This window comes from Mytilus californianus, unplaced genomic scaffold, assembly GCF_021869535.1.
Source record: "Mytilus californianus isolate M0D057914Y unplaced genomic scaffold, xbMytCali1.0.p SCAF_5, whole genome shotgun sequence".
In the NCBI taxonomy this organism is placed as follows: domain Eukaryota; kingdom Metazoa; phylum Mollusca; class Bivalvia; order Mytilida; family Mytilidae; genus Mytilus; species Mytilus californianus.
The window spans coordinates 25,401,307-25,428,339 of NW_026262701.1; the positions used below are offsets into that span (position 1 = coordinate 25,401,307).

The window sequence follows — 27,033 nt, forward strand, 5'->3', positions numbered from 1 at the left end:
TTTGAATGCAAAATACTTTATATTTTCATAAATAACAAATAAACTGTCCGTCCTGCAATATGGGTCGACCGGGATGGAGGGCTGGAAATTAAGACTACCACTGGTATGTTGGATAGTGGCAGAAATTTTGCCTTGCATCAGGCCACCTACGTACTCCTAAGAGAGTAGTTGCACAGGTTCGTAACGCGCAGAGATTTCTGACATTGTGTTGTGTTTCGTAAATTCGATATACCTTTTTTTCTTCTTCTGGTTTTAGTGATTAAATCGGCTAATATAAATAGAAAACATATATAAACAGTAGCAGCCTATTACACTACATGTAAATTATGTTTTATTTCGATTTTTTGGAGTATTCCTTGAATCTTTTTATTACACTAGTTTCGAGGCAACTTCCACTGTTAATTTTCACTCCTTTGATTCTTATTGTAAGTTTTCTAAAAGATAGTGATGTCAATTTGAGGAATTAAGTCTCTTGTGGCCTTTTAGTTTTATTTAGAGATTGCACAGTTGGCACTTCTTTCGTTACGAATCTATTTAATCCGTTGTATAATGCGTATGAATCATCGAAGCCTCCTATCTCAGACTAAAGCATTCTGCAATCTTGAGTAATGCAAATTGAATATTAACAGGTGGTGGAAGGCAAATTGTATCTTCCGAATGAAAAACTCAATATACAAAATCACTGGAATAGGGAACAACAATACCAGACGGCTCAAGGAATACTCCAAAGGGCATTATCTATATATACTGGTCCCTTTTTTAAAAGTCGCCACAAACGGATCAACCTTGGAGCTCTTGGAGCATGCAAAAAAAGGCAACGAAGAGGCAGTCAGCTCGGTTGATACCTGCTTTTGTGTGATCCGAAGATATCAAATGTCGACTGACAAGAAGTTCTGGCTTACATTCATAGTCAATAAACAGTTATTACGATCATGAGTCATACGTTTTGACTGTTCTGCTTACCACATTTACATTGTAGGAGATACACAGTATGGGTAGCTCAGGAAAGATCTTGGATAGCTAATGGTGTTTTCAATTTCTATCCATTTTTCCGATAATGTGTGACAATTTAAAAAAAGTCTGGATGGTTAGGCAGCACACATTGGCCCGGGATTACTTGTTTACTGACCCCTTTCACTATAAGGGGACGACCATGCATTTGATATTCTGGGGAAGGGGCCGATCAGGAGGATTTCGGAATTGAATATCAAGACCTAGTAAGAACTGAAAAATAACCTTGCCAAAGATAGGATGAAAATGAATATTCTGCCCGACAAAAGTCCGTAAATATTCCTCCTGCTTTCCCTCAAGAATGACTGTCTATGGGTTGCAGTATTTTATAAGCCTGGTATCGTTTGTGTGGTTTTTTTAAAACCCTACATTTTGTTCTAAATCATTGCTGTCTGTCTTTGTTTATACGACTTATGTCTTGGAGGAGTAGGTTATTGGTGGTTGATGTACTCTGTTGTACTGTCCAATAATTTGGTAATTTTTAGTTGTTCCTTTTTTATGTATAACAAGTTTCTTTTTTATGTATTACAAGATGTTTATTTGAAATGGTTATATTTAAAAGTACACTGGTAATAGAATAGTTTTCATTATTCGTCTACGTTTTTTAAACTATATTTTGTGAACTGGTCCGTGTCAGGCAACTGATACTCTGTTTATAGAGATTGTACGCTGAAACGATTTTTTTTCTTAGAAATGTAATGGTGATGCATGAGAAAATTTATCTCTGACCAGATCTTTCTAAAGTGTCTATTACAAACTTTTCTTACTCAATTAAAACAATCCTAGTTTAGAAGACATTTGTATGTAAAGAGATACCAAGGGATGTTCAAAACTCATTTATAGGTCGAAAACATACTGACAACGCCATTGCAAAAAAAGAAAGAAAAACAAGTACAAAAACACTACATAGAAAACTAGACTTAACAAGATGAACCCCAACAAAAACTGGGCATTTTCCCAGGTGCCCCGGGTAAATTGTCAAAATTAAGATAAATGAATATTGCGTCTACTGGAAAACAAATGCAGTAGTATGAACATACTTACAGAACGAAGACAGCCATGGATACCTAACCGGTCAAAACATTCATACGAGCAATTGTATTCACTCGATAAAGTTACATTATTATTAAAAAAACAGGGATATTTTTTTACTGACATATTGGCCTAGGTATCCTTACAAATCCAATCCCGAAAGGCAAATATGAAAATCTTCAAGTGAATGGCGATATTGTTAGACATCTTATGAATTTTAAAATTAATTAATTCGCATCTTTGTAATAATTTTGTTTGATATAACAACTGAATAGTAATCTGTAAAAGTTTTAAAATAAACAGTACATGATTCATATTAGTTAAAAGAGTTTACGAATTCACATTATTACTCCAAACGAAACTAATGATGGTAAAGTGTTCATTGGTTTACATGTAATACTTCCTTAATATTGTTACTATAAATTGATAGTTTGGAAATAATTTTTCATTCATGAGTTTACATATTATTTTGTTTTGTGAAGCTACAATTAAAATGGCTGTCAATGATATCCAAGAGTATGCAGAAATTAGAATAGATAACGACCCTACTTGCGACGACATCAAGACAGACAAGAAAAAAATCAAAATGGACCATTATACTATTCCTTCGTGGAAGGAATGGTTAAAAAACTTTCTTCAGACACTTACAGTATCGTTGTTGACTGCTGTTTTGGTTTCAACCGTTGCTTATTTTACGATGCTTGGTAAGTCAAAATAATTAGCATTTTATTCCGTATGCATGCTTCTGTGTGTTCATGTAACAACATGAAACAACAAATGAAACAATGCATTAAAGGCTGCATTAATCATTTTCAATCTTTTCTAATCAAAATACGGTGATCCTCTTATATTTATATATCTTTATCGTATCACGGAAATATTTACAGCAATACATATTATTGTTAAACAAAGTTATGTGGATGGATTTTTGAGAAACTGAAATTTTAAAGTGAAAAGATGCATATTTTTCGTCGCTTTCTACATAAATTCTATAGTCACATTTATAAACCTATTACTTATAATATTTCATCAAAATCCGAAAACAACCAAATACGTATTATTTGCCTTAAAAGACATCATTATGTATTATAGATACAATGAATAAGCGTTGATCTTGAAAAAGAAACCATGAGCCCGGAGGGCGAACTTTTTTTTTTTTTTTTTCATGAATCAACGCTTATCTATTGCATCTATTACTTAAACTATTTTGTTGATGTCTTTTAAAATTAAAGCATTTTCTTATTAGAAGGTATTGTAAGTGAATATAAATAACCATGTTATCATGTTCAACAATGCATTTATAAATCAAAGTTCACAATGAATTGGTTAGAGAAATACAAATAAAAAACATAACATGTCTGTCTTTAAATTATCAAGCATCTGAATATTATCTGTAATTTACAAAATAAGACATATTCGAACTTATTTTTAAGTATATAAGTATGCTACATTAATTTCTAGCAAGAAACCTAATTCTAGACACATCACAATTTATTTGCATAGGTATTTGCGAATAAACATGTGTAAAGATATGTAGTGAAACAGATGAAATCATACTATATTTATAAAACAGAAATTGCCAAATTGAATGTAATCATTTTTTTTTCAAATACATGAATTGGCCAATAAGAATACAAAAAAAAACAGGGAAACCCTCTGTTATAACAAAAATATCCACGATAACATACAAAATAAGAAAAACGGATAAACTAAAGAATATGGACAACAAAGAGAAAACAGAGATTTGAACCTAAACCGACAAGTCTCTACTTCTAACTTGACTCTATAACGCATGGATCTTAATCTCACGGCTACCAACTTATACTATACGATTGTCTATTATGTATATATAATTTACACATTTAATGGTACACATGTGTGTTCGTTATACCGATGTGTATCATATGTTCATTTATATATATAAAATAGACATCTACAATGCAACCCAATGGTAGCCCAGAGGTTTCCTCGATGTGTTGATGTCGGTCACACATAAGAGATTTCAAGGAGGAGTTCGATTCCCAGTGAAGGCATATAAAAATTGCAAAAGTTACAGATCAGTTTTTAAATTAATTCCATTAGTGAACAGAAATCAGTAAATTAGCAAATTCAAACTTAATGAAATTAGGCACACAAAGGAAACAATTGAATATAATTTGATGAGTCCATTTCAGCGACAGATTTAGGAAGCCAATTCATGTATTTGAAAAAAAAGTGTTTACATTCAATTTGGCAATACTCACCCATTCTCGTCCAATGGAAAATCAGTATTTTCCAATCTATTTTTCATAGTACATGGCTTTCCATGCACTATAAAATGCTACACATGAATGACTTTTCATTAGAACATACTCACCCTTCTCGTCCAATGAAAAGTCAGTTTTTTCCCTTCTAATTTTCATAGTACATGGCTTTCCATGCACTTTAAAATGCTACACATGAATGACTTTTCATTAGAACATACTCACCCCTTCTCGTCAAATGAAAAGTCAGTTTTTCCCTTCTAATTTTCATAGTACATGGCTTTCCATGCACTATAAAATGCTATACATGAATGACTTTCATTGTAGACTAATTATGAAAGTGAACTCTTAATAACTACACTAATGAATCCCCTGGGGCATTTTTCTTGGGAAAATAGCCTACTGATTAAAGATGACAGAGAAAAGAATTATAAAAAACATTTTGAATTTTGCAAATATTTATAAAGCAATCCCCTGGGGCATTTTTCTTGGGAAAATAGCCTACTGATTAAAGATGACAGAGAAAAGAATTATAAAAAACATTTTGAATTTTGCAAATATTTATAATGGTACATATATATAACAAACAAAAAATGAAATGGGGGCAAATATGTAGGTAAAATAATCTTTTATTCAATTTTTATACCAGACATTCCAGTCAATTATTATTTTTTTTCTTTCAAGAAAACAATGTCAGACTGCTGATATATAAAGCAAAGGACTTTTTTCGAGAAAAAAAAAACACAATAAATGTACATTCATCAATAAAAAAGTAAGCATCTGATGTTGAATGGTCGTAATTCGAATATTTATAGAGTGAATTTTATAATTATAAAAAAATATACAAATTTCATCAAAAAGCGGATTTAAATAAAATTGTGTACTTTTTAAAATCAAGAAATTTAAGGTATATAAGTATTGAATATTACCTGAAGCAGAAGAAAAACTCAATGTTTGAACAATTTATCCTTTTTGTTCTCACAAACTATTGTCAGTGCTATTTCATTCCATCCATTGAAATGATCATTATCTATGTTATACATTCACTTCATTATAAAAAGTGAATTTTTATTTAGGTTTGAATGTTACAATGGGAAAGGATAATTTTGTAAGGTCAATCGAAAGTGTGAATATGTTCTAAATTGGTCAGACAATACTTGATCATGTTTTATGAAGATTTAAAGCCCTCGGCTACGCCTTGATCTTTAAATCTTCATAAAACATGACCAAGTATTGTCTAACCTATAATTGCAGATTAATCATAAAAGTGAACTCTTAGTATATGGAAGAGAATGATAATCCCTTTCTTCATGATTAAGTTCGAGCGTTAGCAAGTACTTATCATGAAGTAATGGATTATGTAAAGGTAAGACAATACTTGGTCATGTTTTGTGAAGATTTAAAGCCCAAGGCGTAGCCGAGGGTTTTAAATGTTCATAAAACATGACCAAGTATTGTCTGACCAATTTAGAACATATTCACACTTTCAAGTGACCATACAAAATTATCCTTTCCCATTGTAATATTCAAACCTTAATAAGAATTCATTTTTTATAATAAAGTGTTAACCAGGTTAACAAAACGAATGTATAACATAGGTAATGATCATTTCAATGGATGGAATGAAATAGCACTAACATAGTTTTGTGAGGACAAAAAGGATAAATTGTTCAAACATTGAGTTTTTCTTCTGCTTCAGCTAAAATTTAATACTTATATACCTTAAATTTCTTGATTTTAAAAAGCACACAATATTATATAAATCAGCTTTTTGAAATTTGTATATTTTTTGATAATTATAAAACTCACTCTATGAATATTTGAATTACAACCATTCAACATCAGATGCTTACTTTTTATTGATGAATGTACATGTATTGTGTTTTGTTTAAAAAAAAATCCTTTGCTTTATATATCAGCATTTGACAGTTTGACATTGTTTTCTTGAAAGAAAAAAATTATAATTGACTCGAATGTCTGCTATCAATATTGAATAAAAGATCATTTTACCTACATCTTTGCCCCCATTTCATTTTTTTGTTTGTTATATATATGTACCATGATAAACATTTGCAAAATTCAAAATGTTTTTTTTAAATTCTATTCTCTTTCATCTTTAATCAGTAGGCTATTTTCCCAAGGAAAATGCCTCAGGGGATTGTACACTTTAATGTAGTTATTAAGAGTTCACTTTTATAATTAATCTACAATGAAAAGTCATTCATGTAAAGCATTTTATAGTGCATGGAAAGTCATGTACTATGAAAATTAGAAGGGAACAAAACTGACTTTTCATTGGACGAGAAGGGGTGAGTATGTTCTAACATTCTCTTATAAACTTAGAATATTGTAAAGTGCTTAAGGCTCAAATGATCTCTTGATTGGTTGTATTCAAGAATTAGTTTCATTGTCAGTGTAAATTAAATGTTTTTAATTGATGCATGACTTCATTTTATAGCATTTCATTTGTGGGGTAGCTTTAGTGATGTAAGGACTTTTTTTTATAATTTGGGAAATTTAAAAAAAAATGCGTTATAGACATTAGGTGACAGAACAGTACAAAGAAAATGTAGGGATTGTATATGTTTCCTGATTTATTGTGAGTATGAAAGTAAATCATGAAAAATTTTAGCGAGGAATTACCCTTTTTTTTATTTACAGTTTAAATCAATAAATACATTTGAGTTACAACTATTTTTATTTCACAGCCAATATTTTGGTTCAGACTTTTTAAATCAAATACTATTTACTTATGTCAGGGAAAAGTTCTAATAAAATTCCTATTTTTTTATAGGAATATTGGAAATAACTATTCTTCCCAACCGCTGGTTCAGTAATCAGAGTTTTGGAAAGCTAAAGATTTAGGTTATCTTTTATTTTAAAACTTTTTCTCTTTTTTTGCTTTGCTTTGATAATGATTTGCTTTTCATAATAACATTAAAGGTACAAATTTTACTGCACCAGTAAATTTCAACTTATTTAGATTTTTTTGTTTGTTTCACAATTCAACTTTTAGTCAGTTTATATCACTGTGATATATCCTTTCAATCTGTTAAATGTGCTTCGAAGCAGTTGTAACTCATTTATAGACACTCTTGTAAATATGATTTACCCCCCCCCCCCCCCCTTTCCCCCCGAAAAAAGCAACGGCGTAGGTAAAATACATGTAATATTTAATCTAATTTTTATACCAGACCTAAAACTCAATGTTTGAAAAAAAATGAAAGGGAGTTTATGAATAAGAAAAAAAAAACCAATACATTCGCCAATAAAAAAAAAGCAAGCACCTGATGTAGAATTGATTGTTAATCAAAATCTATTGATGAAGTTTTGTCCTTATTTAAAAATATACAATTTTAGAAAAACTGATTTATATAACATTGTGTGCTTTTCAAATGAAGGAGTTTTAGATATATCGTATAAGATTAAATTGTACCTGTAACGGACATTTTTTGAATACGTTATCCTTTTATGTTATCACAACACTATATCATTGCACTTTCATTCCATCTGTTGAAATGACCTTTAATTGATTTACATCCCTAAGGCCTTTTATTAAACATGTTAACACTTAAAGTGAGCTAATATCAAAGTTTGATTATTACAATGAGAGGCTAATTTTGTTATGTCGCTCGATTGTGTGAATATGTTCTGTTATATAGATACAATGGATTAGCGTGGATTCTTGAAAAAGAAACCATGAGCCCGGAGGGCGAATGGTTTGTTTTTCATGAATCTACGCTTATCCATTGTATCTATAACTTAAACTATTGTGTTAATTTCTTTTAAAAATTAAAGCCTTTTCTAAATTAGAAGGTATTGTAAGTGAGTTTAAATAACCATGTTATCGTGTCCAACGATCCATTGATAAATCTCAGATCACAATTAATTGGTTAACAAAATACAAATATAACACTTCTACCTTTAAAGATCTTTATATTATCAGGCATCTGAATATTATCTGTTTTTACAAAATAAGACATATTCGAACTTATTTCTGATAAAATTGAGAATGAAAATGGAGAATGTGTCAAAAAGACAACAACCCTACCAAAGAGCATATATAAAGTATATATGATAAGTATGTTACCGAAATTTCTAGCATTCTAGGCACATCACGATTTTCTCGCATAGGAATTTCCGAACAAACATTTGTAAAATTATGTAGTAAAACAGAAGAAATCATACTATATTTATGCAACAAAAATTGACAAATAGAATGAAATCATTTTTGTTTCAAACATGTGAAATAGCCAATAATAATCCAAAAAATAAACGGTAAAACTCGCTATTATTACAAAAATATCCACTATAACATGCAAAATAGAAAAAAAAACAGAATTGGGACAACAGAGATAATACAGGGATTCGAACCTAAACCGACAAATGCTTATATCTTTTAACTCGTTGATTTTAACCATGCTAACCTCACGGCTACCAACTTATACTATACGACTGCACATTGTGTATATATATAAAGGTACAACCCCGATGTTCATTTATATATATAAAAAAGACATCTAAGTTGTAACCCATTGGTAGCCGAGAGGTTTCATCGATGTGTTTATGTCAGTGATTCATAACAGATTTCAAGGAAGGGTTCGATTCCCAGTGAAGGTATATACAGATTACAAAGATTAAAGGTAAGTTTTTAAATTAATTCCATTAGTGAACAGAACTCTGTAAAGTAGCCAAATCAAACTTAATTAAATAAGTCACACAAAGGAAACAATTGAATATAATTTGGTGAGTCCATTTCAGCGGCAGATTTAGGAAGCGTTGATTCTAGAAAAAAGAATCCACGGTAAATGAATAGGCTGACGTCACCACAATGGTTTAAAAATTGGTCAGACAATACTTGGTCATGTTTTATAAACATTCATAAATATTCATAAAACATGACCAAGTAATATCTAACCTTTAAGAATAAAGCAGTATGAGCCCCTTAATTCAATAGCATACTCCTCGGCAGTTCTAGCTTCGATTCGCACGCATATACAAGGAAGTATAGTAACTCATTTTCCTGGCTTTATGTTGCCCATTAATGTACCATACTCAAAGTGAAGGAGGGAACATTTTGAGCGCTGTGATTGGATTATGAATTTCATATAGTAGTTTATATATCTATGAATAACTGAAACAAATATATTTAAAATATAAATTTTGAAACATACGAAAATATTAGCAGTTTCACAATTTTCCCTTGTTTGATTTTTTTTTATAAATTTTAGCTCAGCTACAGCAAAAATTGTCAGATATTGAAAAGAAAAATGAGATGAACCAGCAAACTGAAAACAGAAACAGTTTAATGTTTTCTTATTTACAACAACAGATTAATGACAGCACAGACCAAGGTAAGTATGAATCATTATAATCAATAAAGATACTTCCTCTGGCTGAATCCCTCGTTCTCTCCAAATTTGCTGAGAGTGAGATGTCTATGTCGCTGAACTCAGTTTATTATGTCTCGGACGAAGGAACGGTAAAAAATCGCATTATTGAATTACAGTTAAGAATAAAAAAATACCAATTCGGTTTTGCTATGAAGAATTTCAATTTTTATTGAGATCGTGTTGCTCAGTCTTTAGTTTTCAAGTAGTGATTTCATGACTTGTGCCATTAGAAATATCACATAAATAATCTGGAGCATGGTTGTTAAAACATTTTTAGCACAAGTATAAACTCTATGATATTCAACTCTTTTACTTCATAGTATGTCAACCAAATTATTTAAACAACCAAAGGGACGAAACATCTTGTTTGCAGCTCTTTTTGCAGTGTGTATGTCTTTTTAATATTTCAAATTGATTTTCACTCCATATTGTACTCTTATAACAAAAAATATTAAGCAACTTACATATAATTAAGAAATAATTCTTTCATACCATGCTCTATGCTCATTTTAACATGGGTAGGCATTATATTTGTCAATATCTTAATACCGAGCGTTAGCGAGGTGTTAAATATTGACAAATATATCTATGCTCATTTTAACATGGGTAGGCATTATATTTGTCAATATCTTAATGCCGAGCGTTAGCGAGGTGTTAAATATTGACAAATATAACGCCTACCCATGTTAAAATGAGCATAGAGCATGGCATGATAGAGTTATTTCGATTCTATTGGGAAAATTTAGATCTTTTGTTCTTCGAAGCGGACCTATAAATACACGCTCGAAAGGCAGCCATTTTGATATTATAGAAAATCAACAGTTTAACGAAAAAAAATGAACAGATACAATTAAACTTACTTTTAGAATGATTTTATTAAATTTCCTAGCGAGCAACACCAACAAAAATGTCCATTTTGATCTCCGGCGTTGTTTAAAATTCTACTGACGTTGCAATCTCAAGAATCATATCGAGAAGAGTTTAGTTCAGTGATTTTGTCATAGTTTAGTTAAGTTGGTCATATTTGTTTTTCGTTTATTGTTTTGAACGTAAATTGACAATCTTAACACATATTCTTATGTCTTATATTGTTAAATGTATATTAGAGAAGTCTTTGTTCGTTTATATAAATATTCAAAAGCCCTAAATAATGTAAAAGAAAAGTTTTGAATAAAATACAGTGAATATCATGGAAAAGAACATTCAAAGTATACAAAATGCACCTTGCCTGGTACTTGTACCCTAGCGATTTCAGCTAACATTGGCGGGAAATTAGCCCACCTTGAAATTTCAAAAAATATTTAACGGTAAACTGAATTTTCTATTTGTCTGTGCGCTTTATAAGAGCTTGGTGATCACTACCGCGAATTTTACTGTAAGTAGTCGACTGAACTTGCAGTATAATCTCAATGAAAACGGCTTTTAAAGACAAACATAAGACTAGGGTGAAGTATCCCTGAAAATACTTATTTCGTGAATACCTAAAACAAAATTTAAGTATTTTTGTGACTCGTCTGTGGTGCCCCGCATCTAAATATTTGGAAGCCTAAAGAATGATTAAGATGAAGAGCAATGAAAACCAAATATTCCATAAAGTTGTGCATAGGAGCAGAAAAAAAACATTTCTTTTAACGATAAATGTACAGAACATGAATGACATTTAATATCAGTGCAGGAGTGTTGACTTCTGGACTCGTAATACCTCGTGACGAAACGTACGCGTCAATCAGCAAAACCCTTTGAATCAGCGTACACTAAACAAATCCACCGCTTTGACCTGATGTGACGTCAATGGAAGTAATGAAATTAAAGTTATTTCTAAAAATTTTAACATGGACAACAGTAAAACTTTTTTTTAATATCTATAAATGAAACTAAGTTGTTCTTCAAAAGAGTTCCTCAGATTTTCGGAGAACTTAATAAATTGTCAATTACATATATTTACAAAGTTCTTAATTAAAATGTATGAAAGATCACTAGAAGTAGAATAAGTTAGATATAATGTCATTTTTTACATCGAGATGACCGTGAGGTCATTCCGATGTACTGCTATCGCCTAAATTTCCATTATGCAAATTAGTTTTGGGTTTTCAACAGATCTATAAAAAAAATATAGATCCGCGGACATTATCTAGTGCAAAATAACATTCCTTACCGCTTGTTTTAAATTCATTTTTTTCAATGGATGCTCCTATGAATATTTTTTTAAACACAAATTAATAATATGAAAATGTTTTGTCGTTAGATATATATATATATATATATATAAAAGTAAAAAAATAATTGATAATATCTATGCACACGCACCAAAAAATTGCGTTAAAGCTTGTGGAAGAATATCTCAAGAACGTTTTGTGACACTCGCGGCAAGGACCGGTAACTCTGTAATTGTTTTTGCGGGAAAATATGAATGGCTTTTCATAGCCAATCTTTTAGAAAAATGGAATTTTTTTCCATGTGTCCACCATGCACTTGCAGTGCACTATTATTAGAATAGTACAATAGAATGATATACAAATGGATGAAAATTATATTTACATGTAACTGTTATATTAATATAATATATAACAACAAACCAGTGTATACATACTCTGGGACTATTATTATATTAGTATAATAGTCCCAGGTATACTGATTTGTATCACTACAATATAATAGTTATTACGGTGTGGTTGAATTTCCTGTCATTTATTCATCATCCACGCACGAACTTGTCTCAGAAAAAAAATATATCTGTACATTAACCTCAGTTTCAGGTATAGAGATGTGATCTTTTTCAGTGACATGTGCTTTTGACCATCCACAAGATCTTGCGGTCATCCGATGTTCAGTACTTCAGTACTTTGATTATCAATTATATTTACAAAGGAATAAAAACGATTACTCGGGATTATGTTTTTCTCATATTGTATTTATGTATGTTTTGTACATAAATCATGCATTTTGGTTTTCTCATTTGAATGGTTTTATATTAAATTTTGTTGAGGCCTTTTATAGCTTGCTATGGGGTATTGGTTTTCCTCTTCTTGAAAGCCATACGACTACATATAGTTGCTTACATCTGCGTCATTTGGTCTCGGCTGGATAGTTGTCTCATTGGAAATCATACTGTATCTACTTATTATATATTAATATGTAATTTCTAAGGTCCTTTTTTTGCTCACCTGACCCAATAGGCCAAGTGAGCTTTTCTCATCACTTGGCGTTCGTCGTCCGTCGTCGCCGTCTGTTGTCCGTCTTATATCGTCGTCCGTTTACTTTTACAAAATTCTTCTCCTCTGAAATTACTGGACCAAATTTAACCAAACTTGGCCACAATCATTATTGGGGTATCTAGTTTAAAAAAAAAGGTCCGATGACCCCGCCTGCCAACCAACATGGCCGCCATGGCTAAAAATAAAACATTGGGGTACCCGATTAAATGCACGTTTTGTCTATTATTTTGAAAACCATTATGAATAGAGAAAATCTGACAGGAGTAGAAATGTTCAGAATGTTGAGCCCTACCAATTGTCCGTATACGTCAAAATTGTCAGACGACTTCTTATAGGAGTTATTGCTCTTAAATGACAATTTTTTTTCCATTTCTGCCTACTATCTTGAATACTAAAAAAATACAGAGAAACATTAAATTGCAAAAATGATAAGCAAGACAGGTTCTACCAATAAGTCCATGGTCGAAATGGTTAGCCGACTCCTTATTAGAGTTATTGCTCTTTGATGATGATGTTTACCATTTATTTTCCGTTTTTTGCCTTATATCTTAAAAATTTTATAGATAGATAGAAACTTAAATAAGCAAAAATGGTCAGCAAGACATTGCAAGATCTACAAAAAAGACGTCTCCTTGGAATAATTGCCCTTAAATGACGATTCGATTTTTATCAGTTTTAGGGGGTTTCGCCTTACATGTTAAAAATTATAATAGATAACTAGACTTAAATACAAAAATTATCAGCAAGACAAGATCTACTAACATGTCAAATTTTGCTGATATAGGTAGTAGACTGTCACTCTCTATAGAAGTGGTTGCCCTTAAATGACTATTTTTTTTTACCCCCTTTTGTGTTTTGGGCAAAAAATAAAGAAGATAAAGAGAAACTAAACAGACTAAATGATCAGCAATACAAGATCAACAAAACAGAGATTTTTGTCAAGAATTCTATTCTCGTCTACCATGTTGGAGAGTGTCATTTGTTGAATATGTACATAGACTAAGGTGAGCGACACAGGCTCTTTACAGCCTCGAGTTTTTGATTTTAAATGAAATAATTTTGAAAGAAATTACCATTGAAACGCAGTAATAAATTAAATTTAAATGAAATAATTTTGAAAGAAGTTACCATTGAAACGCAGTAATAAATTAATTTTAAATGAAATAATTTTGAAAGAAGTTACCATTGAAACGCAGTAATATATTACCGTCGTGATTAATTTATTAATGTGCATTCTATAACCGTTACGCTTATATCTGAAATTTACTGTTAACGACTTATTTTCTAGAGGGATTTATTTTCCGCCAGTAGAAAATCAACGTTAATATGTGAAACTTGGATCTGATTGTATATGAACAAAGAAGAACATTAGAAAATGGCGACATCATTATATTGTCATGAAATATGGCAGAAAAGGTTAAACGCGAGAAAAAAAATAGTCGAGAAATATTTGTTTTTCTCTGTTTTTCAATAGTTGTGTAATATATGTTTACTTTCATCGTTACTTTTCCTTCATACCGATAAGAATCATCTCATAACTGAACCATGTCGAACATGAACCAAACCATGACATTTCTTACCCAAAACATGACCCTGAATTGAATTGTCAGTAATCGTTAACTATATGCAAAAGAAGCTATTTCTTTTTGGAAAAGTGACGGCAATTGTATATTGTAACGAAATTTGTGATGTAGCAGACAATGAATAATCTTTTTTTTTTGGTTGGTAAACGAGTAAGCAACTTTTTAAATTTTGACATACGCAAGCATTATTCTGTGTCAAATAAGGAAATATATGGTACCAATTTGAATTTACTAATATATCAGCTATAAACAAAGATATTTACCAGCTTGAATTCATGTTAAGACGAACCTTTAGCAAAAAATCAGAATGTTTACATTGTGTCATTGTTTATCATTAAAAAAAAACACTGAACACAAACTATGACAAAATCACTGTACTAAACGCTCCTCTATGTGACGACCTTACAACCCGTGTAGATGTATTTCTGCTTTGTATCGATCTGATGAGTTAAGCCCTTTTTAACTGATTTTTATAGTTTGTTCTTATGGTGTACTTGTCGGAAAATACGCGAAGTACTAACATTGAACTATGGTAACGTTGTAACCATAACGCTGTAGTGAATGACGTTATAGTATAGATTTCATAGCTATCACGACGATTAAACGTATTTAGCAATCATAACGTATTTATTGAGATTCCACAACATTTAATGGTGCCGTGACCAGGATATGGATTCAAAGCTGAAGTCAGTTCGTGCTGGAAAATTATTATTACAAAGAGACGAAATTCTCCTTAAAACAGCTATTGCACCAGTTATGTATAACGACCAAGGAGTAGAATCTAACATATTGTTTGACGATGGAGCACAGCGTTCTTTCATATCGCAAAAATTAGCGGATAAATTGGAAATAAAACCGACAGAAAAAGTCAGCATTCATCTGTCTGCGTTCGGAGATTTATCACAGAATGTTCGAAACTGAGATACTGCAACAATACCACTACAGACCGACACAGGAGAAAGGGTACGTATCAACACACTTACTGTTCCACAGATTGCCGTCCCGATTCGGAACAAGATTTCACAGACTACAAGGAGCTTGCCACACTTGAGAGGACTTAAACTGGCACATTCTGTACACAGTGGAGAACGTTTTGAGATCGACCTACTAATAGGCGCGGACTACTACTGGGAAATTATCGAGGACCAAATTATAAGAGGAAAAGGACCCACCGCTGTACAGTCAAAGATAGGATATTTATTATCAGGACCAATCAATAGAAACATCAGTCAGCCTTCAGCATCTACAGTTCTTTTAAACGTCATTTCATCCCATCAATTGGAGGAGACAGAGATTGAAAAGTTCTGGACACTTGAGTCAATAGGAATCAATACATGCGAAAATAAGGAGAACGCCAACTATTTACAGACATACCAGAACACAGCTATTGATTACGAGAACGGAAAGTACACGGCGAAGTTGCCTTGGAAACTTGATCATCCAGATTTGCCTTCAAATATGGCCGTTGCTAAAGGTAGGGCCGAGAATATAATTAGACACCTACACCGGGAGCCACATTTGATACAAAAATACAGTGAAATAATCAATGAACAAGAAAAGAGAGGATTTATAGAGAGGGTTCCAGATACGGAAGATGATAACAACAAACATATGATTCACTACATTCCTCACCACCCTGTGAAAAAAGATTCTGAGACTACCCCCATTCGTATAGTGTACGACTGCAGTTGTAAACCACAGCAAGATTTACCCAGCTTAAATGATTGCTTAATGTCAACGCCACCCAATCTAAATGACTTAACCAGAATACTAATGCGATTCAGAATCGGGAAATATGGTATCAGTACAGATATTGAAAAGGCCTTTTTACAGATAGGACTTGACGAGAAGGATCGTGACGCTACACGTTTCTTTTGGCTAGCTGACCCCACCGACCCACATGGCAATCTTACAACTTACAGGTTTAAATCGATATTGTTTGGCGCAACATGCTCACCATTTATTTTAAACGCAACACTATTTAAACACTTGGATGAAAATGAAAATAGTATAACACAAACGATGAAAAGGGACTTATATGTAGACAACATTCTGTCAAGTGTTGAGACTTATGACGAAGCCATTACATATTTTAAAGATGCCAGAGATGTCATGCCAAAGGGAGGATTCAATTTGCGATCTTGGAGCTCAAACTGCAGTGATTTAACTGAAATTGCTAAGAAGGAAAATTTAGATGAAAAGAACAGTACGGTGAAAATACTAGGAATGATATGGAACACCGAAAAAGATACAATTTCTTTTTATAAGGTAAATGTAACAGATATTAAGGAACCAAACATTACGAAACGTGAGATACTGAGTCAGTCATCTCGAATCTACGATCCTTTGTGAATACTTTCGCCAGTGTCCGTTAGGGCCAAAATCTTAATGCAGGACCTCTGGAAAGACAAATTTGAGTGGGATGAGCCACTACCGTTAAACGTACAACAACAGTGGATGGAATTAGCTAGAGACTTAGAACTTTCAACAAACACAGAGTTACCGAGACAGTCTTTAACTGAGTGTACAGATGAACAAAAACAGTTACATGTTTTCGTTGATGCCAGCCAGAGAGCCTACGGATCAGATGTTTATATGACAATCGGACAGCAGTCAACATTAGTATTTGCTAAATGCCGTGTTGCACCTATAAAGACATTGACATTACCACAACTGGAACTAATGGCTGCTGTGATAGGAGCTAGAATTGCAGCACACGTAAAATCAGCTTTAACAATAAACAAAGTCACGTACTGGTCGGACAGTCAAATAGTTTTACACTGGTTAATAACGACTAAACAATTGAAAAAATTCCTTCACAACAGAATTACAAAAATTGAATCTTTAACACAGGATTCAGAGTGGAAATATTGTCCGACGAATGACAACCCTGCAGACCTACTGACAAGAGGGATTAGCGCTTCACAACTAGCAAATGCTAAACTGTGGTATAATGGATCGGAATGGATCAACTGCTAAACATCTTGGCCACAGTGGACACCTAACACATGCATTCTTTTAACGAACATAGATCAAGAGGAAAACGTGAAAATACAATCGAAGTGAATAATACACACGGAATTCATTGTATACTTGAGATAATGAGATACCACACGTTGACAAAGGTACTACGTATTAGTTCATGGATTTATCGATTCATAGCGAATTGCCGTAAATCACGTTTAGTAGAATACAGAGCAAATTCATCACATGCGAGGAACTACAAGACGCAATGGAAAAATGGATTATCATTGCTCAGAGGATTTCATTTGATAAAGAAATCAGGACTTTGAAGTCGCAATCGAACACACCCAATACCATAATTCGACAATTACGACTATACATAGATGAGAAAGAAATCATTCGTTGCCGCGGGAGAATTCACAATGCTCCAATTACTAGTAGTGAAAATTCACGATTTCCGTGCTTGTTACCGAATAATCATCATTTTACGGAATTGCTTATATCGGAAGTTCATAAGAATTTAAAACATTCAGGAGTATTAGCCACAGTCACCGAGATTCGCCAAAATTATTGGATACCGAGAATACGTCAACAAGTGAAAAAAGTTCTTCGTAAATGCGTTACTTGCCGTAAAGTAACCGGAAGACCGTACAGTGCGCCAGATCCTCCACGTCTACCAAAGACTAGATTAATGGAAGCACCACCGTTTACCGTCACAGGTGTTGATTTTACCGGAGCGTTGTATGTAAAAGACAATAACGGACAAGGAAGAAAAGTATTCTTATGCTTATTTACATGTGCGTCAACGCGCGCAGTGCATTTAGAGGTCGTCACAGATCTTAAAGAAAGATTTGTTTTACAAGCGTTCAGAAGATTTACAAGCCGCAAGTCCTTGCCGAGAGTGATGATATCTGATAATGCGTCGACATACATGGCCGCATCCAAAACTTTAGAGAGACTAACCAAATCTGAAACCTTGAATGATGCGTTATCCGTCTGTGGAACGAGTTGGAAATTCATACCAAAACGAGCTCCCTGATACGGTGGTTGGTGGGAGCGCTTAATAGGACTAACAAAAATGTGCTTACGAAAAGTTCTTGGAAGATTGTACATTACATTGGAGGATTTACAAACAATAGTCACCGAAATTGAAGCCGTTTTTACACCACTGTCCCAGGTTAAGGGTAGGATTGGCGCGCCTTCAAACTAGTTTTACCCCGCCACATTCTGTATGTGCCTTTCCCAATTCAGGAGCCTGTAATTCAGTGGTTGTCGTTTGTTGCTGTTTTACGTATTTGTTTTTCGTAAATTATTTTGTACATAAATTAGGCCGTTAGTTATATCATTTGAATTGTTTTACGTTAGTCATTTCGGGGACATTTTATAGCTGACTATGCGGTATTGGTTCTACTCATTGCTGAAGGCCGTACTGTGACCTATAATTGTCATTTTGTCTTTGTGGAGAGTTGTCTCATTGGCAATCATACCACATCTTTTTATTTTTACATTTAACACAGGTTAATAGTATTATTTACTTCTACCGTGATGGAGTTATCTGAGGACTTCTTTTTCGATGTATTTGATTTATTTACCTTTGCTGGTATTTCACTTCGACCAATTGCCTATTTACTTTTATTAGGTCTTTCCACTTTTCCTGGAAAGACCTTTTTCTTTTGTTCTGATTATTCTTTTTTTCTTCTGCCGTCTGAGATGGGTTATTTTTGTTTCACGACATATTGAAAGGATTTTTGACCAATGATGTCGTACAATGTCACTGTTGGGGTTTTTCATATTCACCTTGTGTAACCGAACACTAACTCGTATAGGAGTTATCTTCCCGCGGTGGAAAGACCTTCAATAGTTCTCTGAACATTTGGTTTTTAATGAGGTCTTTCCACTTTTCGGTGGAAAGACCTTTTGATCTTGTTCTGATTATTTAGGTCTTTCCACTTTTCGGTGGAAATACCTTTTGATTTTGTTCTGATTATTTGTTTTTCTTCTGCCGTCTGAGATGTTTTTTTGTTACTTGGCATATCGAAAGGATGTTTGGCCCATGATATTGTACAGTGATTGGGATTTCCCCATTCACCCTGTGTAACCGAACACTTACTCGTTAAGAGTTATCTCCCCGCATGAACAATTGGTTTTTATTTTATTTTTCTTCTGCCGTCTGAGATGCTTTTTTTTTTAAAGACATATCGAAAGGATATTTGGCCAATGATGTTGTACAGTGATGGGGATTTCACCATTCACCCTGTGTAACCGAACAGTTATTCTTATAGGAGTTATCTCCCCACGTTCCCTTTTTCTTGTTATCTTTATTTCTCTGAAACCGTAAAAGATATCAACAAAATTTGTTCACCAAATTGTTCATCTACTCTTAAGAATGTTTTGGTTAAGTTTAACCGAAGTGATACGATCACATCTTATGGGAATTATTTCCCTTTGAAAATTTAACATAAGTGATATGTTGAATAAATTCATACATTATAAGTCAAAGAGGCCTAAAGTCTTTTGATATGAAGTCCTTGTTCCATTTGGAGGAAATTGAGGTCAAGGTCATGTTCTTAATTTTGAATTTTGCTTGTTATCTTTATTCAAAAGAAACAGTAACAGTTAATGATATGATGTGTTTGCCATATAATTGTTTACGATATGGCGCAACTTCAACCCATTTAAGTCGAAGTGTTTTTGGTCACCCTTTAAAGCTGTTTTCTCCCCTTATGTATTTGAAATCAGTATTACTCCTAAACCATACAAGTTAATGACCTGAGATCTTTCAATTTGAGATCACTGAGCTATGACCTTGAATTTGATATCACGGAAAAAGGGTCAATTTGACGTTCTAGATTTTGACCTTTGCTTAAAATTCATACTGGTTCATTTTAAAACCATTAGGTCTTTTGCATTTGGTTGGAAGACATTTGACCTTTTAAAAGGTTAATCGGAAGTGACATAATATTAACCGAAAGTAGCCTATTTCATTCAATGAAAGTAACTAGAAATCTTATATTCTTAAAATCAGTTTGAAGTAACAAATTATATAAACCAGAATTGACATTTTTTTTTTCTATTTATTCTTCATTATCGAAGTCGGGGTGGAAAGACCTATAACCGGAAGAAAAGTGACATTGGGAACTTTTACCATAATTCGAAAAGTGCTTTATATGAACTCTCGTTTTGATTTGAATATTTATATGAACTCTCGTTTTAAATTGAATATTTCTCATTTTAGTTTTAAGTTGAATATTTCTTGTTTTAAATGTTTCTTTATTCTTAAATATAATGTTTCTATATTTCAAATACCCAAAGAGATTAAAGATTTACTATTTTACAACTTAATCCGATGGCTGTCAAAAGTCCAAAACTTACACTCAACTTCAAAAGGAGCAATTATCGCTATTTTGCTAAGTTAAGCCGGAGGACAATAATCCGTTTATGATTACATAAGATTAGACAATGATAGATATATTTCATGAGAACCTTTTATAATGTTTTTAAGATACTTAACTTGAGATTAATGAATTATTGTATGTTTTTATAAACTGTTGCTTGGGCAGTCTTCCCCTACCTTTCAAGCTGTAAACTTGTGTTAATAAATTTGTATAAATTGTATACGGTCTTGCGTTTAAAGCAGCCACAGTGTCGATTATAGACCTACAGACGTTAATGTAACCCTTGCCGAAATCCACGGAGTTATACCGAAATTTACGGGGTTATAATTGGGGAGGATCCCTCGATTACCGTAACCTTTGCAGCCAAGCGATGTGTTTTATTTATGAACTAGTCCCAGTATACGAAAATTTTAAAAATGGAGTTACCGAAGTTTGAACATTTTTGTGCTTTCAAAACCAAAAATGCAGACGTTTGGATAAAAAGATACGAACTCATGTGTGAATTTGCAAAGTGGGACGACGTGCAAGCCACAAGAGCATTCACGTGTTTCATAGACAATTATGCTTTGGCATGGTATATGCTACTAGACGCCGAAGACCGAAATAGCTAAGATAAACTTTTCCGAAAATTTAAGGAGCTCTTTGGAAGAAAAGGGATAGAAAAAGCTGGATTTTGGAAAGATGCGGCCGATGTAAAACAAAAAGACGACGAAACCGTTTCACAATTCATATCAAGGATCGAGAGACTGTGTTTTCTAGCTGGTCAAACGGTAATGATGGAACAATTTATTCATCGTGGACTTAGACCAGAGTTTGTTGTTCCGTTTGTCACCGCAACCGGTCTTAAACAAAACTTTTCCATAAGTGAGGCCATAGATGCTGCTTTGCTAGCAGACACCACCATGCAGATAGCATCGAAGCCAGAACCCGTCGAAGTCACCAGTGCTATAAAGGACAAACCTGAACCGCAGAACTAACTCAGAAGTGATGGTAAGTGTGATACATACTATCATAGTTACGAACATTTTGAGAATGCACATTTTTACGTCCCCCCTGTCAATGTTCTTAATCATATTAATAGACAACAGAAACGCCCCCAAATAAAAGGCATCGAAAAACGAATACAATTTTACCAAAGTACTAAGTACCACTCGTTCCGCAAGTCAACCACAGAGAGTTTCAGCCCCATCCTAATCCAAATATGGTTAATCTGTTTGCAAGTACAGGCCGTTCAAGAGCCGATTGTAAAATAAATGTTAGAATAGGTTGTGTTTTTGTTTTTCATTTTCACATTAAGAATTTATCAATTAAGATAACTTCATTATTCTAATTAAGTGAATATTAACTTTGTTCTAAATATGTCTGAAATATTTGCCAATGACATTAAGAAAACAAGCAATAAATCGAGCTATAGTCTGTGTATCCTTGTTGTATCATAGAACCTATTGTTTTACACAAGTGAAGGTTGTAACTTTGAACAAAGATCACTGACTAATAGTATACCAAATAACCACAATTGTTTTAGTTGTCGTTATTTTTATCATTTCACACAACATGTATTTACACGTGTAAGCTTTCATATACATCGATTATCAGTGGTATAACAAAATCATTTTATGATAAAACTTTGGGCCGAAACAGGAGTGCAAGATGGACTAGTCACCTGTCTTGTGGTCTTGTTTCCATTGTGGGTACAGGAGTGACGACCTGTATACTGCATGTCAGAAATATGCATGTTTGATCCAAACCTGTTTATAAGGTATAAATATAGCCACTGATAATCTGATAATCAGTTCAAATTCTTGATAGTGTTTTCAAACACCTTTCAGTTTAGTGTGTAATTTTTGTTAAGATCATAAACGGGCCAATGATTATTATTGCACCCTTCCCCTTTTCCTCCAATCTATAGTACTTAGTCTAAACTGAAGCCTTTATGATTATGATAAAACCATCCCTTTTTGTAGTTATATATATTTATACATATAACAGTCATGTTCCTTTGAATTGTGAAGTGGAAATTGATATTTTTGTACATTTACGTTTGTCCCCCCCCCTGAGAACATTTTAGTTTATTTTTATGTTTGTCCCCCTCCTCAGAGTATTTAGTATATTTATGTTTGTCATCCTTCTCAGAACATTTTAGTATATTTAAGTTTGCCCCCCCCCTCCTCAGACTATTTTAGTATATTTATGTCCCTCTCCTCACAACCCCTTTATATATTTATTAAAAGGTCCAATATGTGCATTTTCTATGTTCGTGATGTTTGCAGTATGTACACACTTTCAGCAACCAGAAAGATGAACACTTACTCGTATAGGAGTTATCTCCCCGCGCCCCCTTTTTCGTGTTATCTTTATTTCTCTAAAACCGTAAAAGATATCAACAAATGTTTTTCACCAAATTGTTTGTCTACTCCAAAGGATGTTTTGGTTTTGTTTAACCGAAGTAATCCAATGACATCTTACGGGAGTTATTTTCCTTTAAAAATTCAACATAAGTGATATGTTGAATAAATTCATACACCATAAGTCATAAAGGCCTAAAGTGTTTTGATATAAGTCCTTGGTCAATTTTGAGGAAATTGAGGTCAAAGTCAAAGGTCAAGGTCATGTTCTAAATTTTGAACCTTGCTTGTTATCTTTATTCCAAATAAACCGTAATAATTAAGGATACAATACGTTTGCCAAATTATTGTTTACAACATGGCGCAACTTCAACACAAGTGTTTCAGTCATCCTTCGCAGGAGTGTTCTCCCCTTATGTTATTGAAATCAGTATTACTCCTCAACCAGAAGTGAATGACCTGGGATCTTTCGATTTGAGATCACTGACCTATGACCTTGAAATTGATGTCACGGAAAAGGGTCAATTTGACGTTCTAGATTTTGACCTTTGCTTAAAATTTATACTGGGTCATTATAAAAGCATTAGTTCTTTTGCATTTGGTATTGTAGACGTTTTGCCTTTTAAAAGGTTAACCGGGAGTACCCTATTTCGATGAAAAAGTACCTAGAATCTTATCTTCTAAAAACAGTTTGAAGTAACAAATTACACCAAAAGTGATACCTTGTAACACCGTCTTTTTAAATTTCATTCTTCATTATCGAAATTCAGGTGGAAAGACCTTCAAATGTTCTCTGAACAGAATGTTGAGCTCTACCAACTGTCAATTTACGTCAAAATTGTCAGACGACTTCTTATAGGAGTTATTGCCCTTAAATGACAAATTTTATTATTTTATTTCATTTTTGCCTATTATCTTGAAACTATAATAGATAAAGAGAAACATTAAATTGCAAAAATGATCAGCAAGACTAGTTCTACAAATAAGTTCTATTGCAAATATCGCCAGCCTACTCCTTATGAGAGTTATTGCCCTTTGATGATGATTTTTACAATATTTTGCGTTTTTGCCTTATTTCGTAAAAATTAAAATAGATAGATAGAAACTTAAATAGACAAAAATGATCAGCAAGACAAGATCTACAATTAAGACAATATTAAGGAAATCTTCCGATCTACTAACAAGTCACATTTTGCTGATAAAGGTAGTGCTGACACTCTTTATAGGAGTGATTGCCCAGCCCCTTAAATAAGGATTATTTTACCCTCTTTTGTGTTTTGAGCAAAAACTAAAGAAGATAGAGAGAAACTAAACAGACTAAATGATCAGCAATACAAGATCAATAAAACAGAGATTTTTCTTATGAATTCTATTCTTGTCTTCAATGTTGGAGAGTGTCCTTTGTTGAATATGCACATTGACCAAGGTGAGCGACACAGGCTCTTTAGAGCCTCTAGTTCTTGTTATCTTTATTTCTCGGAAATCGTAAAAGATATCAGCAAACTAATTTCACCAAATTGCTTGTCTTCTATTCAAAATGTTTTGTTTAAGCTTAACCGAAGTGATCCAATGACATATTATGGGAGTTATTTCCCTTGGAAAATTTAACATTGGTGATATGTTGAATAAATTCATACACCATAAGTCATAGAGGCCTAAAGTCTTTTGATATAAAGTCCTTGGTCCATTTGGAGGAAATTGAGGTCAAGGTCAAATGTCAAGTTCATGTTCAGTAAATGATAAGAAGCGTTTGCCAAATAATTATTTACGTCATGGCTCAACTTCAACCCATTAATGTCGAAGTGTTTCGGTCACCCTTTATAGGAGTTTTTTCCTCTTATGTATTTGAAATCAGTATTACTCCTCAACCATACAATTGAATGACCTGGGATCTTTTGATTTGAGATCATTGACCTCTGACCTTGAAATTGAGGTCAAGGTCAAAGGTCAATTTGACGTTCTAGATTTTGATCTTTGCTAAAAATTTGTATTGGTTCATTATAAAACCATTATGTCTTTTGCATTTAGTTGGTAGACATTTCACCAGTTATGGATCATCTATATTCAGATGGATGACCTTTTAAAAGGTTAGCCGGAAATGACTTTATTTTAACCGGAAGTAGCCTTTTTCATAATAATTCAATAAAAAAGTACATAGAAATCTTTCTTCTTAACAAATTATATGAACCAGAAGTGACATCTTCTAACCCTGTTTTTTTAAATTTCATTCTTTCTTGTCGAAATTGAGGTGGAAAGACCTTCAATTGTTCTCTGAACAGTTGGTTTTTAATTTTATTTATAATTTTTCTGCTTCATCATGAGTATATGTTTTTCTTTGTGTTATACTAGAATGTATATAGAAGTATAATGTTACATCTTTTCCGACAGTTTAGACAAGTATTGAAACTGTCAGAAACTTCCTCTGTGTCATTTATAATTTTTTCATTTTCAAAAGTAAAATTCTTCACTGACTAGAAATGCACTTACACAGAGAACTATGGTTAACAGTCGTCCTGAAGTCACTTTTAACCGCAACCAGTGAGACTTTAAAAAATGGTGGGTTTCGTTGAGAGCAATGTTACTTTTCCTGAATTTCTCCCAGGGTTTATCATTCTCTTTACCGAGTGTTTTAATATGTTTACGATATATATAACAAAGGACACTGGTATGTTAATAATGTTGCCATTAATAAGACCAGCCGCTTTATACTTTATCAAGTTAATAAACTTCTAGACTTAGCTTTCAATACCTTCATATTGCATAAATCTTTCATAGAAATAATTAAATATTGTTATTGAATTTGTTAAAATTAAATTTGGAAACTATTTATTCATCTAGTTGCAGTAACAGCATGTGCATTAGCCAAACCCTACTCGAGTAATGAGAAAATACAGTTTCCCTACATTCAGACATATCTTGGCGTTACAGATTCTGTGATATCATCTATTAGAACTACTGGGATTTTTAAATGCGAGAAACCTGGACTTTACTTTGTATCCTCATTCATTACGACACAAACCAATGGGTACTATTATCTTAAGAAAAACAGCGAAATTATGGCGTATGGCCAATTTTCCCTTTATAAAGGCTACCAGACAAGTACCATTGTGCAGCTAATACTCTTGAGTGCAAATGATACATTATCTATAGACAACGGAAACAACAAGTTCATACAGGGAAGTTGTCAGTCATCTATATCAATATTACAACTTACCGGATAATGCTTATTCGTCATACAGAATGAAATCAAGTACTCTTTTGACACTGAAGTATTCAAAAGTTAGTCCAAATAATAAAATAAAAAAGGTTAATTGGTTTTGTGTTTTGAAAATATACAATTTGAAAATACGATAGAACATTTCTTGTATAAAATAATGTCAGTTTGTCGAGTCTTAGACTGATTTTCTTAATCTACAAAAACATAAAATTGCAATCAAACATACGACGACTAATAAGTATAAAAAGTTTTGGTAAGTGTTGGAATAATTTCTACTCATTGACTGGCTATGAGGACAATAACAAGTTTATTTCCCCCCGAGACACCGACTATTTAACGACGCGACGCTATTGTCCGAAAAGCCAGTAAGTAAGTGTTTTATTATCAATAAAGAAACTGGTATTATATATTTCTAGACAATGTATGGTTATTCTCTTCATACTGTAACTCTTACAACTGTTCCAAATGGAATACTTTGTTAAACCATCATTTTTTCATCTGAAGCGGACGACGTAAAAATTCCACTACCTCAGTGTGTATTTTCTTTAAAAAATTATAGACTATTTTTGTTGAGCCTGCGACTTTTGTCGCAGAAAGCTCGACATAGGGATAGTGATCCGGCGGCGGCGGCGGCG

The 27,033-nt window shown here is 32.9% G+C and overlaps 1 protein-coding gene across 1 annotated transcript in view; it reads left to right on the plus strand.

The window, feature by feature from the left end:
• The window catches only part of LOC127701626 (uncharacterized), a 37,652-nt gene extending 11,166 nt beyond the window's left edge, over positions 1 to 26,486 (plus strand). Inside the window, exons 3-5 of the mRNA XM_052205602.1 lie at positions 2,526 to 2,747; positions 9,518 to 9,640; positions 26,020 to 26,486. Of these exons, the coding sequence (XP_052061562.1) occupies positions 2,526 to 2,747; positions 9,518 to 9,640; positions 26,020 to 26,402 (728 nt within the window). The 3' untranslated portion in view covers positions 26,403 to 26,486. The remainder of the gene's footprint in view (positions 1 to 2,525; positions 2,748 to 9,517; positions 9,641 to 26,019) is intronic.
• Positions 26,487 to 27,033: the final 547 nt, after the last annotated feature.